Source organism: Mchenga conophoros, linkage group LG15 (genome assembly GCF_057382185.1).
Source record: "Mchenga conophoros isolate Kocher_MC1m ecotype Shallow Benthic linkage group LG15, M_conophoros_male_GT1.1, whole genome shotgun sequence".
NCBI lineage: Eukaryota > Metazoa > Chordata > Actinopteri > Cichliformes > Cichlidae > Mchenga > Mchenga conophoros.
This window is the reverse complement of record NC_140540.1, coordinates 33,695,251-33,712,248: the sequence shown is the minus strand read 5'-3', so window position 1 is coordinate 33,712,248 and position 16,998 is coordinate 33,695,251. Positions and strand designations below refer to the sequence as shown.

Below are 16,998 nucleotides of genomic sequence, written 5' to 3'. Positions count from 1 at the left end.
CTAGTGGGCTATTTTCACCCTATAAAAAGCCATTTGGCACCAATCGGTCCACCAGACCCAAGATGGACCACCATTCTCGGTGTGTTTAGTTATGGGCTATTCACATCCGTGAAATGTGGGATGAACTTCTGATAGTAACAAGCCAATCCCATCTTGTCCACATGAGAGGATATTCGCCCACTTCCCAAGGGCAGTGCACCTGCCTCTGTCCAATCCTGCACTTCTTCAGGCTGGGAATAAGTCCAGCTTGCTTCAAGGGCTCCAGCACTGTGCTTACCCACTGTACATGCTATGCTCAGGTTTTTCTGTGGCTGATCATTTAATCTTCATAGAAAGTAGCATTTGTAGTATTGGGATGCAACAGGCCAGGGCACCAAACCAAGGCATTTTTTCCTTGTACTCTGGAGATAAGAAAATCTGCCAGTAAGGCCTTGGTTAAATCCAGTGTCATGAAAAATTGAGCGGTGCCCAATTGTTCAAGGAGCTCATCAATCCAGGGCATGAGGTAGGCAGCAAACTGTAAACCAGCATTCACCTTGGGATAGTCAACACAGAACCTTATAGACCCATCCCTCTTCATGACAATAACAATAGGACTACACCAGGCACTATTACTCCTACTACCTTCATTTCCAGATTTAGTTTAAATTCTTTCAGAACTACTTTTTGTGTTCTGGCAATCTATAAAGTCTTGACCAAACCGTCACCATTGGGAAGTCTTAACATGATGTATGAAATTATTGTAACCTGGAAAATGCAACTTGGCAACACATGCCTTCTGGGCTGATTAAAAAAGGTAGTTAGAAGGGACTCATCTCAGCTCTGTCATTCATCTGGCATTTCTTGCAGAAATATTATGGTGCTTTGCTTTGTAATATCGAATTGCACAGTCCACCTGAACTTATCACAAATGGCTTGATGAAACGACCCAGTGAAATCCATGCCAGTTTGTTCAAACATGACCTCCATAAGTGGTAAAGAGCACAAAGGTGCTTTTGGAATGTGAGCTGGATTTATGTGGTTAAGTGTGCACATGCACCCAAATATGTGGCCAATGGGATCGGGCTACTGGCATTTTACCGTTGTACCTATTTTACATTGATGCTACTGCATATCAGTAAATATCCCCATTTACACACTTAAAATGTGTGAACCAGATCCCTTTGAGTCAGGGACTGAATGTAGTCTGAATCTATCATGTCACAATGTATATCCCCTTTGCATTTTGATCACAACACTGTTTGGTGCCCCCCTGACTGGGAAAAGGTGTTGGAAGTGACCTGTACCACCACCACCTATGAGGGCACTTATTTTTAGAAGTGACAGGGTCACTCCATGCTTGCAGCACTCCTGCCCAAGGCAAGCTGGGTGCAGTTCCAGCAAGCAACTGGACTCATGGCAGTAAAGCAGGGACAGTGACTTTAGGTCCAGTCCATGGTATTAGATGGGTAGCCTGGTTTGCTTCAGTGTGTTCCCCTATATGCACAGCAAGGTGGTTCTTAGCCAAAGTGACGACCTGGTAAGAACCACCTGCCTTCGAGCTCACTGGCCTGTGACATCTCATTTACTCATCTCAATCCCTCACAAACTGCTCCGTGATGACCAGCTCCTGTAGCTGTTGTTGTCCAGCCGCCTTCCCTGTTTGCAGCTACCACATAGCCGCATCTTTCAGCTGCTGGACGTAGGCAGAAGGGTGGTCGGCAGGCCCCAGGTCGGTGCTCATGAAGTGATGATTTTCAGACATGTCCAAAAAGGACTATGGATCATCTGTGACAGTCATTTTGTGTTGCAAATTTACACTCAGATGTCTTTAGTTGGTAGAAAAATACTCTTATGTATGGCAAACTGGCTGTCACACTGAATTGTGTCACATTTGTATACAAGACAAAGATAAATCAAGTAAATGCAAAATGCAGTTTTATATGATGATTTCATTTATTAAGGGAAAAACCAATCCAAAGCTACCTGGCACTGTGTGAAAAAGTAATCCCCCTCAATAAATCACAAATTAACTGTGAATAACAACATTTTATGGAAAGACAACTTCAATGTAACTTATGGAAGCCCATTTCCGGAACAAAAAAAGTATCCATAACTCTAAATTTTGAGTTGTTAACTCAAAATTTTGACTTGTTTTCTTAAAGTTTCAACTGATTAACTTGAAATTTCGACTTATTAACTCGAAATTTTGAGAAAAGTAACTCGTAATTTTGAGAAAGATAACTCGAAATTTTGGATTACAGGCTTCCATAGTCCCTAGTGACACCCAGACCCGATTATTGTCTGACCCACTGAATCACAAAGTCACTTAAATAGAACCTGTCTGACAAAGTGAAGTAGGTAGAAAGAGCCCAAAAAAGGACACATCATTTCACGATCTAAGCAGAAAAGAAACAAAAATATCTATCAGTCTGGAAAGTACTACAAATTAATTTATGGTTAAAATTTTATTTGTGAAGAAGTTTATGACGTCGTTACTACTTAACATTAAAGGGATGGTTGGCTCAACAGAGCTCTGACTTTTTGTCAGCCTGGCTACAGTGCTGAAGAGAAACCTGGGGTTGTTCTTATTTTCTTCAATCAGTGATGAATAGTAAGATGTTCTAGCTTTACAGAGGGCTTTCTTATAAAGCAGCAAACTTTCTCCAGGCTAAACGATTGTCTTCTAAATTTGTGACAGCTTAAAAGTTATCTGCTTTAGCTACGCGTTTGAGAATTATTCAAGGGAGTCAAGTCCTTCTGATTTGAGGCTCTATTTTTCGCAGGAGCTACAGTAACCAGTGTCATACGTTGTGAGGATGTAAAATTATTAACAAGATAATCTGTGGATGTAGCGTTCAGGTACTCTTTGTGATTCTAAGTAATTTTTTTCCTGATTTTTAGGGTTTTTTTGTTTGGGAGCTGACACAGTCTCTAAGGGGATGGGGTTTTGAAGGGATAACAAGAGGAGAGAAGCCACAAAGAGTTGTGTAGGACTGCAACTTTGCTTCCTGGTGCCGAATGAAATCATCATTTAAAAAATTAATATTTACTGAAATGAACTTTGTCTAATACTAACATTGTTTGATGATCTGAAATATTAAAGTGTGACAAAATGTGAACCGCATATCAAAAATGATGGGTTGCTATTATGCCATTCTATTCATCTTTTGTCATAGATCTGATTGCAGCTATAGTCTCCCTGTATTTCAGCCTAAAAACATTGTTGTATAAATCGGCCTTCATATTTAAAGTACAAACATTCCTAGCATGTCAAATGCTCACAGAATCACAATCTGAGGGAGCTTCACTTGTAGTGTAAATGCCTGTGAGGAGCAATGACTATATCTCTAATATCTCTAATGATACCCTGTTCTCTGTATTGCAGGTAGAGAATTTCTTCTGCATGGGGTCTCCTCTGGCTGTATTCTTAGCATTGCGAGGAATCCGTCCTGGAAACAATGGCATGCAGGACCACATCCTTCCAAAATCTATCTGCAATCGCCTCTTTAACATATTCCACCCTACAGACCCTGTGGTGAGTCACTCGTTTCAGTTCAGTTTTATTTATACAGCGACAATAACAACAGTCGCCTAAAAGCACTTTATATTGTAAGTAAAGACCCAACAACAATACAGAGAAACCTCAACAATCAGATGACCCCCTATGATCAAACACTTCGGTGACAGTGGGCAGAAAAAACGCCCTTTTAACATAGAAAGAAAACGGCAGCAGAACAAGGCTCAGGGAGGGGCGGCCATCTGCTGCGACCAGTTGGGGTGAGTGTAAGAAGACAAGTTGAAGACAGGAAGAATTCCACAGATTAGAAATTAAGTCACACCCATTTCTTTTCTCACCAAGGTGCCCTGGTTCCTCAACAGCTGACGTGGACCATGTCAGGCAAATGATATATATATTAGGGGTGCAACAATATACAAAATTCACGGTTCGGTTCTGTCTCGCTAGCTTGCGCTGCGCTCAGTGGATCTGCACTCGACAGTGCAGCCTAGGCGGAGTAGTTGAACGCAGATCCACTGAGCGCTCAACACAGACAGCATCGTCAGAAGAAAAGTTGATAAAATAAATTAAACATTTTGTATTGTTCAATACATATGCGTACGGAACCGAAAGCACTGTATTGAACGGTTCAATATCGATACGAGTATCGTTGCACCCCTAATATATATATATATTCTGTCTTTAATGTTAAGCAGTTAAACATATAAGTCAGCACTTGCTGTTTATAAATATAAATAATCCCAACAAGGGACAATTGTTGAAAATTATTGTAACGCACATAACATGAAACTTATGTGCGTTACATCAGTTTCATGTTTTTTACTTGGACTATGTTAAACTGTACGGAGCCCCGCAGGGGACATGGGAGAAAAAAAAATTAAGACGGACTTTTGCGAGATCTCGCAAAACTAACTCAGGATCTCACAAAACTTTTGCGAGATCTCGCAAAAGTTTTAGCCGCATTCTTCGGAGGCCGCCAGCTCGAAGCCGACCGTGAGGTCGAGGCACGATGTGCCGGGAAAGCGGTGTTCCTCCCGCCTGTAGTAGGTCTCAACCTCCCGTTAGCTTCGAGATGGAGCACTTTTGCAAATACGTGATGTCTTGTAAACCGAGCAGATATCTGACGTTTACACAACTACATTCACGCCTGAAAATATCTTAAAAGTTTATTTTGTGACCCAGAAAGAGTAATATTACAACTAGAGCTGGGCGATAGAACGATAACGATATGTATCGCGATATAACTTTTACTCGATAGAGAAATTAAGCTATCGCGATAGACCTCGCCGCTCTTGTCCTCTTAAAAAATAAAATAAAAATAATAATAATAAAAAAAAAAAGGTCAGCCAATCCAAACTAAGTAGCGCAGAGCCGAACCAATCACAGCCGCAGCGTCACGTCGCGTGACTTGTTACGTACAGCACAAGTGCCAAGCCGCACGTGTGTTTGTTTGGGAAGCAGCCAGCGGGTAATGGAGGAAATGAGTGTGCCGACTAGAAAAATCAACCGAGCGTGACCGAAGAGAAAACAGATGATGGTTCCAATGCCGGAGAGATTGTCGAACGGAAGAGCCATAGAAGTTCCGTAGTGTGAAGGTATTTCGGCTATTTCAAGTCTGACAAAAAACAGAGTAGCGTGCACTGTAAATTGTGCCGAAAGCAAGTCTGGAAATACAATGAACTGGTGCATGCGTCACACTGTGCGCCACGTTATTGTTTCGGTGAAATGAATTTCTACAATACTGTTACTGTTAATTCTACTCTCTGCAGTGTTTAAATGCTTACATATACACACAGATACTGTCCCTCCACACATACGACTCGGTTCTGCTTCTATGCCCCAGCTTTGTTTACTTTTTCCCACCAAGGCTTCTAGACTTCTGATTGGCCAATATTTCTGCACGGTTAGGAATCGAGCGCCACCTGCTGCTTTGGCATGTTCATAGCAGCGTTTTCCTTCATTTCTCCCTTTATGTGTGGACGGGATTATTTTTTAAAACGAAAACGGAAAATCTCAGTTTTCAAAAATACCCGTGTACGTGTGGACGTAGCCTCAGTCTCTGACTGGAAGCGCTAATTCGTCATTCGGCTTTTGTCAGACTAAAGTAACTGTTAAAGCTGTTTGAAAAGCTAAGCTATACAACAAGGAGAGATTGAGAATTTCCTTGTAGTTCTCAGTTTATTTGATATTGACAAAAGTTAGTCAGTTTTGTCTGTTCTTCTGTAAAACAAACTAAGATTTATTTTTAGAATTAATATTTTGTTTCTAAGTGGAATTGACAATTTAGTCTGTTTCGTTTGTTCTATTTTGAAACTTAAACGCTTTAGCGGCTGCCTTTTGTGTAGTTTGCAATATTTGCCTTTATTTATCTGAAAAAGTCTCATGTTCCTTAAGTACATCTACCCTGTTGAACTTATTATGGGAAATAAATATTTAAATAAAAACAAGCTGCTGATTATTTCACATTTTACTTGTGAGCAACGGCACATTTAAATCTTACAAATATAGTTATTTGGCTTATATCGTGATAGATATCATTATCGCCTGAAATGAAAAAAACATATCGTGATATGAAAAAATCTCATATCGCCCAGCTCTAATTACAACTAAGTAATTGTTGGAATTCAACTTTTGCGAGATCTTGCAAAACCGCAAAGGTTTTGCAAGATCTCAAGTTTGTTTTACGAGATCTTGCAAAACTTTTGCGAGATCCCGAGTTAGATCTCGCAAAAGTCCATCTTAATTTTTTTTTCTCCCATGTCCCCTGCGGGGCTCCGTAAAACTGCACTGTCCCTTTTAAATAAATAAATTCAAATTCAAATATGCTTTAGCAAAAAGCAACGTTTGAAGCCAAATATTAAAAGTAGAGAGGATGTGTGTATCATGGGTCCAAAGTGGGAGCTGTTGTGGCTGAAGCGCCACAGTTATGTATCTTATTAACCTGCTGAGATAATAAGTACCTATTTTAATGATCAAGCTATTCATATCTTGTTCAATGAATACTGACAAAGATAATGTTACAAAAGGTTACGGTAGTATTACACTAATATAAATTTAAAAAATTTAAAGACAAGCTTACAGTCATGATTAAATTGTGTCTTTAAAATACCTAATGAGTTTAAATATTTGTTTGTTTTAGGCGTACAGACTGGAGCCTCTAATCTTAAAGCACTACAGTAACATTGCACCTGTTCAGATCCACTGGTAAGAAATGTCAAGTGTCTTGTATATAAAAGATGTTTTCCAGCTGTAAAGGCTAGAATAAAATAAACTTTTTGGTTTTGTGTGTAGTAATAACTATCATGTCATTTAAGTAAGGGCGAAATGTTTCATTGAGCAGAGGTTGATGTGATGTGCAGGTACAACACTACCAACCCGGCACTGTATGATCTGATCCGGCCCACGCTGCTCAATCCCCTGAAGGAGATTGTGTCTGTCTCAGATTCAGAGAGCATCCCTAGCCCTTGCACGTCTCCCCCCCAGCCCCGGCGGCACTATGGAGAGTCAATCACCAACCTGGGCAAGGCCAGCATTATGGGTGAGGATTTCGGCAATAGAGTCATAGATGATAGGAGAACATTATATATATGTGATTTTTTCAACTTCTTATGTTTAAAAATCAGTTTAGTGAAATAATAATATCCGAAATGGATATGAACGCCAAGTAAAATCAGCTGATGTAAGCTGAGAGAAACAGAAGATGCTTGAGCTGCTGATATTGTAGCAGCCCCAGCACTGGGCAGTAAACATTTTCTAAACAAATCAATAGAAGCAATTAGCTCTGGAGAGTAACTTTAACTGGATAAAAGACATTTGATATTACACAGCAGATATAGAGGTACTGCTTCTAACACTATTAGAACTTCACTCCACTAAGCTCCCAAAAATTTAAGATGAGACAAGCCAAGCGTTTTTAGGTCATGAAATTTGTAGAGCACTAGAACGATAAAAACAAACATTTCAAGGTGACATTTTGCTGCCACAGTTGTGGTCCACAGACAAGGGTCATGAACCTGTTGCCCTTTTGCCCCCTTCGAGTGACTCCCTGAGGCTCCCTTGAGAATTAATACGGTTGGTGCATCAATCCAGCTTTTTCCATTACTGCCCAATACCTTGGTTGTGGGTATCCGGAAAACCCCAAAAGGGAGCAGTTGAAAGAAGAAAAGGGCAGAAGACACACGACTTTTTTGAACACAGTAAATATTGTTAATGAAGAACTTTAGATTAGGAATACAAAATAAGATGATCTAATGCATAAATCTAATTACCCCTAAGGTGCTGCAAGTCTCGGAAAGGGAATTGGAGGAATCCTATTTTCCCGCTTTTCCCGTTCCAGCGGCCAGGTGGGTGGAGTGGAGGAGGAGCCATCAGATTCTGAGAGTGGGACCTCTGATGTAAAAAATGTGGGAACAGGAGAGGAAGAAGTAGCAATGGCAGAGAAAGAAGACAAAGACAAACAAATAATGGAGGAAAGAAGGGAGGTGGAGCCTGCCATGTCCCAGTCCACCTCAGCTGTCTTGGACATCACCTCATGTAAGTGCTGTAAAGTAAAGCATCTATGATTTGCTGTGGTTATTGAGATCTTAAACCAACGTAGCTGCTCTTCAGGGGCTAGAGCAGATCATCCACTAATCAGAAGGCTGGTAGTTCAATCCCAGGCTGAGTCTGAATGCTAAAGCATCCTTGGGCAAGAACTCTGAGTTGCCCCTGATGCATTCATCAGAATGTGTGTGTCACACAGAATCTGTGTGAATGATAATTAGAAAGTACTTAGCTATAATCTCTACAAGTAGAGAGTAGTAAATAAGTGAATGAGACATGTATAAAGTGCTTGAGTAAAAGAGTACTATATAAGAACCAGCCCATTTACCATTTCTTTTATCTCCCTGTAATCATTTTTCAGAAACTTTTTTGTGAGTCAAAATCATGTTTGTTCTGTTAAGTCAGTTCAGTTCAGTTCTATGTATATAGTGCCATTTCATAACAACAGTTGCTTCAAGGTGTTTTATATTGTAAAGATCCTCCAGTATCAGAAAGAAACCTCAACAATCACATGACCCGCCTACGAGCAAGCAACAGTGGGCAGAAAAACCTCATAACCGGAGGAAACCTCCAGTGATGTGAGCTGTGAAGGATTATACTTCTTGGATCCTTCACCGCAGACATTAACTCTGTGGATAAAACATAAAGTTCACCAGGGAAGACACAAATGATAACAGGTTGCCATTCCTGGACTGTGCCGTGCACATTGAAGAGAATGGAAACCTCAACACTGAAGTTTACTGGAAACCCACACACATGGACCAATACCTCCTCTTTGACTCCCACCACCCTCTGGAACACAAACTTGGAGTAATCGGGACCGAGGGAACACACACGTGTAAAGGAAGCTCTTAAAACATGTGGTTATCCTAATTGGACTTTCATCAAGTCAGCAAAGACGCACAGAAAAGAAGATCAGACACCAACTAGGATCAGAAAGACAAAGTCAACAACATTGTCATCCCCTATGTAGCCGGTTTATCAGAAAAACTCAGTCTTCTCCAAGCACGACATCCCAGTGTACTCCCAGCCACACACTCAGATACAAACTGGTTCATTCCAAAGACAAAACTCTTAAACATAAACTTAACAACGTGGTATATGCTATACAGTGCAGTGAGGAATGCTAGGACCTCTACATTGGAGAGACTGGATAAACACATGGCACAACATAGAAGAGCCATCACCAGGGTACAAGACTCGGCTGTCCATCTGCATCTAAAGGACACAGGTCACTCCAGTGTTCACATTTAGGACAGATAAGACAGATGATTTGAAAGAGGAGTGAAAGAAGCCATCTATGTCCACTTTGGATGACCATTATTGAACAGAGGGCGGGGCTTAGGACACCAACTGTCAACCCTCTGTAATCCAGTTTTGAGATCCTTCCCAGACACTTTAAAGCCCACTCACATCCTGGGTCATTTGACTTCAGTAAATCACATGATAGGGTGAGGCAAGGTCTTACAATTTGTTCACTCACACCCGTTTTCACACCTTGGCTCATGTGATTAGGTAGAGGAACAATAAGGGGTCCATGACCCTCTTGTGGACACTCCACAAGGCTTAAATCTGGGAATCTCCACCAATTGCTCTTAGAACTGAAGAAGCTTCTTGGATGAGATGTCTTCAAGAAAACTTTAAAAAATCCTGACGCTTTTCCAAGCTCCTTAGACTAGACCTTGGTTAGTTTTTCCCCAGTTTAGATTTTTAGTTTAGTTTATCTCCATGTTCTTTTGCCTTTGTTTCGCATGTGTTTTGGCCGTCAATAAACAGCTTGTTTTTTGTTAAACCTGATTCCTGCCTTGAGCGTCTGTATTTGGGTCCTCTTAAATAAATACAGGGTCTGCCACTGCACTGCAATGAAGTGTTTTGAGCAGATAGTGTCTCAGCACATCAAAGACTGCCTACCTCCCTCTCTTGACCCCCACCAGTTTGCTTACAGAGCAAATCGGCCTACAGAGTATTCCATTACCATCACTAGGAAGAGCTGCGAGAGGAAGCTCTTTGTGGACTCAGCATTCAACGCCATAATCCTAGACATCCTTTCCCACCAAACTGGACCACCTCCACATCCCCCCTGCCTCCTGCTCCTGCATCAAAGATTTCCTAACCAACCGGCCTCAATCAGTCCGACTTGACCCCCACCTCTCCACTCTACTCTCACTCAGCATCGGGTCCCCAGAGGGTTGCATTCTCAGCCCCCTACTGTATGTCCTCTACACCTATGACTATACACCAACCCACACAACCAATGTCATCATCAAGTATGTCAATAGCACTGTGATTGAGCTCATCTTTGATGAACATGAGACAGCATGCAGGGTGGAGGTAAAGAGTTTGTCCCACTGGCACTCAGAAAATAACCTGAACCTCAAAAGAACTCATCATGGACTTCAGGAGGCACAGACAGGTCCAATTCCCTCCCACCCATCCATCCTTCCTTCCTTCCTATTATCCGGGGCCAGGTTGCAGGGGTGGCAGCCCAAGCAGAGAAGCCCAGACCTCCCTCTCCCCAGCCACTTCCTCCTCGACCAGGTGTCCGGGGAGACACCAAAGCGTTCCAAGGCCAGCTGAGAGATATAATCTCTCCAGCGTGTCCTGGGTCTGCCCTGGGGCCTTCACATGCCCGGACTACCTCACCCAGGAGGCTCCCATCCTTTTCAGATGCCCGAACCACCTCAACTAGCTCCTTTCGATGTGAAGGAGCAGCGACTCTACACTGAGCTCCTCTTGGATGGCCGAACTTCTCACCGTATCTCTAAGGGAGAGGCCAGCCACCCTTCGGAGGAAGCCCATTTCCGCCACTTGTATCCACGGTCTCGTTCTTTCAGTCATGACCCACAGCTCGTGACCATAGGCGACCGGTACAGTGTCCGCATCACTGCAGCCGCAGCACAAATCAGTCTGTCAATCTCTTGCTCCTCCTCCCGTCACTCGTGAACAACACCCCAAGATACTTAAACTCTTCCACTTGGGGCAAGAACTCATCGTTGACCCGAAGTGGGCACTCCACCCTTTTCTGGCTGAGGACCATGGCCTCAGATTTGGAGGTGTTGATTCTCATTCCCACCGCTTCACACTCCAAACCATTCCAAAGCGAGCTGGAGGCCATCACCCGATGAAGCCAACAGAACCACATCATCCGCGAAAAGCAGATACCCCAAAGCAGACACACCCAGGTCCTACGCTCCTCGCCACCGCCCGGCTCACAATGCACCCGACCCCTACGGTGCCTTGTGCGGGTGGTAGGCCTGCAGGAGGATGGGTCCATGTCCCTTTTTCTGGCTGTGCCCAGCCAGGCCCCATGGACTAAGGCCCAGCCACCAGAAGGTTGCCCTCGGGCACCCTCCCCAGACAATGTGCCATGGGAAACCCTACCAGAGAGGGAAAAAAAAACAGACAACATAGCCCCGGGGATCCCTGGGACACACAAATCCCTCCAACATGATAAGGTAGCGATTCGCGGAGGGGAGGTCCAATTCCCTTGCATCATAAATGAAATATAGGTGTAATCTGTCTCCACCTTCAGGTTTCTGGGCACTCACATCTCCGCCAATCTCACCTGGACCCACAACACCATCGCCCTGGTAAACAAGGCCAAGCAGCAGCTAGAGTAACCTGGACCAGAAGCTGCTGCTGGCCTTCTACCACTCCTTAGTGGAGATTGTGCTCTGCATGGGTGTCTGGTATGCAGGGGCCACAACTGAGAAAAAAAAAAGGCTGCACAGAGGTTAATTAACACTGCCCAAAAAATCATTGGCTGCCCTCTGCCACCCCTGGAGGCCATCGCCAGCTCCTCCTGTCTCAAGAAAACTAGGGCCATCACAGGTGACCCCTTGCACGACGCCCACTACCTGTTCGACCTGCCGCCCTCTGGTTGGCACCTAAAGTCAGTCAGGTCCCACACCTCAAGATTCACAAACAGATCCTTCTCCTTGGCTCCCCCACACCCCACCCACCTCACTAATCTGAGCCATAGTCTGAGTAACCCCCATCAGTCAGGCCACACACACACACACGGACTGTCTTCAGAAGTATTTTTTCTTTGCAGTACTTCCAAGCACTCTATTGCTTTTTATATATTCCTCTTGATTGTATATATTTCTCCTCTTTGTTATGTATTCCCGCTGTCTGCTATTTATATTTTATAGAATAGAATAGAATAGAATAGAATAGAATTCAACTTTATTGTCATTGCACATGTCACAGGTACAGGGCAACGATTATTCCTGCACAGCTGATTTTGTGCACCCACAATTTTGTTGTACATGTACAATGACAATAAAGGGCTATTCTATTAAATTTTTTGATGAGAAAGAAAGGTTGGTGGTTACAAATGTATTACATTCAGTATTTATAAATATGTTTTATGATCTACTGTAGTTTACTAATGCATACCTACAAAATATTCAATGTTTGGTTAATAGTAAGAGTTTAGGCCAAAAGTAGAAATTTTATTGCTCCAGTAAACTGAAATGGAAACCACATGTTGCATAGTGAAAAAAAGTCAAATGAACTTCTTCAGTATGAGTATTCAGCACCAGCCTGGCTCACATGATCTTAGATCCTAATATGGCATTTCTTCTGTTGCAGTGGAATTGGAGAGACGCATTGACTTCGAGCTGCGGGAGGGATTAGTAGAAAGCCGCTATTGGTCAGCTGTGACTTCACATACAGCCTATTGGTGCTCATATGATGTGGCTCTGTTTCTCCTCACCTTTATGTACAGACAACATGAGCTTCCTGAACCTGCTGAAGACAACTCAGACGCCACATAAGTGCAAAGTGAGAGTGGGACCTGTACGCCTGAGTCAATTTACTTTCTTTTTCCAACTTTTGAAATCCAAATTCAATTTCAAAAATGTTGGGATGCTGTATAAAATGTAAATGAAAAAAGAATTTTCAAATTTCAAATTCCGTTTTATTCACAATGCAACAAAGAAAACATATCAGATGTTAACACTGAGAAAATTTACCATAAAAAAACCAAGGCCTTTTTAATTTTATTGAGACTTGTAACCAAGTCTCAAAAAATTTGCACAGTTTCACGTTTACCACTGTGCACCACTACCTTTTCTGTTGTAGCTGGACTTCTGCGAGAGGAATGCTGCCTCATTCTTGTCTGTCTATGTTGTGTTGCTCTAAAACCTCTATATACATTTCAGCATTGATGGTGCCTTCCCAGATACATAGGTTGCCAATTATATAGGCACAAATGAAACCCTGTACCATCAGAAATGCAGGCTTTTAACTGGGTGCTGATAACAAGCTGGGTGACGCCTCTTATCGTTAGTCCTGAGGATAAGGTATTCATGTTTTCCAAAAACAATTTCAAATTTCTGTTGTGTGTTCAGAGAACGTTTTTCTATTTTGTCCATTCTGAGACAAAGAATGGACTGAGACTGTCTTCTCTGAGCTTTGACCCAGAGAAAAGTGATCATGTTCACATATGGCTTCTTTTTTGCATAATAGAGCTTTAATCTGCATATGTAGATGGCACAACAAACTGTGTTCAGACAGTGATTTCTGGAAGTGTTCCTGAACCATGCAGGGATTTCCATGACAGAATTATGCTTGGGAATCTAAAGACTACCAATCTCATAAATCCTTGAGGAGACTGCTGTTGTAATTTGGTACTATATAAATTAAAATAACATCACTCTAAAACCCTAACCACTAACCCTCTGAATGCGGCTTGTTGTTGGTTCACTGCTGTATAGTTCTACCTCCTTTGCACCGAATATATATGTGTAGCATGGCTTCTTTAATGGTTCCTCCTCCTTTTGTAATAGCGATACTAAATTTAGCCTGTTTGTAGTTTTGGAGACCCAGCACTGCACCCTTGAAAAACCTGTACCTAGCCAGGCCCCTGTAGTTGGTGTAGGAGAAGGTAGTTTTACAAATGTGTGCCTTAAAGCAGATATCCCATAAACCGGAGAGGAAATGGTGTTTCGACACTGTGTCAAGCTTGTGAAGTGCAGATGTTTTGAAACACTGCTCCGAAGCATGGTTCAAAACACCTGGGTTGCATGACCACAACTAAACAAGGTTTTGGTGCACTTCACCCCAATTTCAACCGGTGCCAAACCTGCTCCTTCTAGGCATTACAAAGCACCAGGATTCCAATGTTTCAAGAATCTGAGTCATTTGTAATTACTTCAATTAAACACTGGAATCTATAGTGTAATCAATCCAATATTATATAGATATATACATAATATGTAAAGACCTCTTTTGAATGATTACTAGCATCAAGACAGAGACTGGGGGCTTCTAGCACAAAGCTGACACTAACACCTGGAAAGCTTCAAAATCAACCAAAGACGTCCAAAGTTTGAAGGCTTTGAGGAAAAAACGAGACAGACTGAGCTCCAGACAGCTGGAAACCTCTGTGGTTATTCCAGTAAACACAGTGGTCTTTTCTAAGAATGATTTACTTTGTAAATTAAGTTGCTGAAAGCAATATGACTATTAACAGAGGAAAAATTTTGCTGAAGTACACCGATCACTATAGTCACAGGCTGCCACCCATCTTTAACGGTCCCAATATTTTTCTGGCCTCCAAAATATGTGTTGATCATAATTATTAACAGTCTGGTATGATGAGTAGCTTTGTTTGGAATTGTGCAGAGCTCGTCTGTGCCAGTGTAGTGTACTGGTGTAGTGAAGGTTGGCCAGCAGATGTCATCATGGAGACGGGTTTCAGATTGTTTCAAAGCCTCAATACAACTCTGGCACAAATGCTTTGAGTGTTTCAGTGTTTCACAAAGTCTCACTTTGCCCATCTATAGGTTTGATTTACCCCATTATAACTGCCCTAACACACAACAAACACAGGGGATATAACTACTGGCTGATCAGTCCAGGACGTAAGCACATAAGGTAATAACAAATACTAACAAATTATGTAACACCAAACAAAACAAAATAACTGTTAATTTAATAACCTCTTCAAATCAATAATACTGAACAACAATGCCTAGTGTGAGTCTATATATTAGTAAAAACTAAAACCTGTTTGTAGATTCTGTGTTACCCAGAGAATAGCTTTGTGCGCCAATTCAATTTTAAACAATTTTCTTAAAGGCCACTTTACCTAACTCAAAGCATTCAATGGAGATGTGCCATGTACATTAGCTGAACTGTAAAGACACAAGCATGCAGAGAATCTGACACTAACACCTCACACTAAATTTGCTAATGTGCTATGCATACATTAGAATTCAGAGAAAAGTTTAACCTGCCAGTTAAATGTTTTAACTTGTTTTCACTGATCCCTTGTAATATGTGTTTGCACTTTTGTTTTTTAGTTGAAACCCATTATATGTGATGTCCTATATATGCATCGGTGTAGAGAATTTGGGGGCCAACAAAAATTAGGAGACAGCTAACAACAACAACAAGAAAACAGTTTCAACTAAGAGAGGTCTAGGTTCTGCACAGTAAGGATAAATTATATATCCTTTCTGTGTGTAGAACAGTTCTGAATTTGAGAATAGGTTGTTGTTTGTTTGTTTTTGCATTTTTAGCTTGTACCTTAAAAAGTCCAGTCAGCTTGTCAATTGTTTTGAATACCAAAACCTACAAAAAGTACCCTTGGATTCAAATGTACTATTATTTTAAATGTTTATAAAAATATAGTGATGTTTTCATCCTCAGTTTAATATTGAATAAAATCAGATCTAATATCAAATATGTTGGACATGAATTATGTTTTCTAAAAATTGTTAGGAAAAGGCCCTAAATGTCTGATGATGTGGGGTGGCCAAATACTCTGCATTGCTGTAAAAGGTAGCATAGCAAGGATACATGGTAAATGAAGACGGTTTTCATGAATGATGCATGATGATACATACTGTATGACTTAAAATCATCAGAGTGTGACCCCATAAACGACTTCCCTAAACCTGCTGGTTTGGAAGTCCAGCAGTTCATCTAAACAAAAGGAACTTAGAGTAAAACAGATATACGTGTGTTTGCTATACCATATATCAGTAAGAGCAGATATAACCTCTCTCCTGACCTTAAGTTGTGTGTGCATGCCAGAGTGCTCTGGGAGGCACACAGAGTCTCCACAGACTACTAAGGATCAACCCTCTACCAACATGACATTGATTATGCAACTCTAAGCATGTATGAGTAAATATTTCTAAGCATAAAAAACAATCCACTATATAAACCTGACACCCTGGAAGCAAAATGAAAACACTAACAATATTGAGAATTAAAAGGTTTCCATATCACATTGAGAAACAGAATATGTCTTTTGGACCCATCAACGATGCTGTTTACATTTTGTACAGTGACAACTTTTTCAGTCTTTTTTTTTCTTTTTTTTAATAAATGTAGTTATGTCAAATGTTACTTTGCAACTGATGAAATGAGAAGTCTAGCTAACACCATGTTTCTGTCTAGCTACCCCCTTCTGCCTACATTGTACAGTTCCTTCATGACTGATGTGGCTCTTATTAGATTCTTGTTGTTTTTTTTTTTCCATTTTATGATTAAAAAACCAGGAACATACACTTCTTTCTCTGGTCTTCATTTTACATTGTGAAAGATTTAATTTGTATATGCAGAACACACTTCTGATTTAGCACATACTATTATGGGTGTAATAAAAGATAAGGGAGAATTTTTAAATAAAAATTATATTACTCTGCTTGAAATGTTTAACCCCGTTCAAACCATTTTTGGACAGAAACAACAACAACAAAAACAACTTTAGTTATTACTAATCTATGTTATATGTCCAACACAATATGTCTCGCTCACCATGTCGAAAATGTTTTACACATATAGCAGCAAAGATGAACAGGCACATGGCTAAAAAAATGAGCAGGACACAGAAAGGAATTGGTAGGAATACTAGAGCGAAACACTAGCTAGTGCTGTCAACCCAGGTACAGCAAGGCCTATGACTCAATGCCCCGCATGTAGATCCTGGAATGCCT

The 16,998-nt window shown here is 41.3% G+C and overlaps 1 protein-coding gene across 2 annotated transcripts in view; it reads left to right on the top strand.

Annotated features, from left to right (window-relative positions):
• ddhd1b (DDHD domain containing 1b) overlaps positions 1–16,567 on the top strand; it is a 32,109-nt gene extending 15,542 nt beyond the window's left edge. Inside the window, exons 9-13 of one of the 2 annotated variants that reach the window (XM_085247025.1) lie at positions 3,368–3,517; positions 6,639–6,703; positions 6,859–7,037; positions 7,775–8,032; positions 12,638–16,567. In XM_085247025.1, the coding sequence (XP_085103151.1) occupies positions 3,368–3,517; positions 6,639–6,703; positions 6,859–7,037; positions 7,775–8,032; positions 12,638–12,822 (837 nt within the window). In that variant the 3' untranslated portion in view covers positions 12,823–16,567. Of the gene's footprint in view, positions 1–3,367; positions 3,518–6,638; positions 6,704–6,858; positions 7,038–7,774; positions 8,033–12,637 lie in introns of those variants that run through there. The other variant, XM_085247027.1, reaches the window with a different exon arrangement.
• Positions 16,568–16,998: the final 431 nt, after the last annotated feature.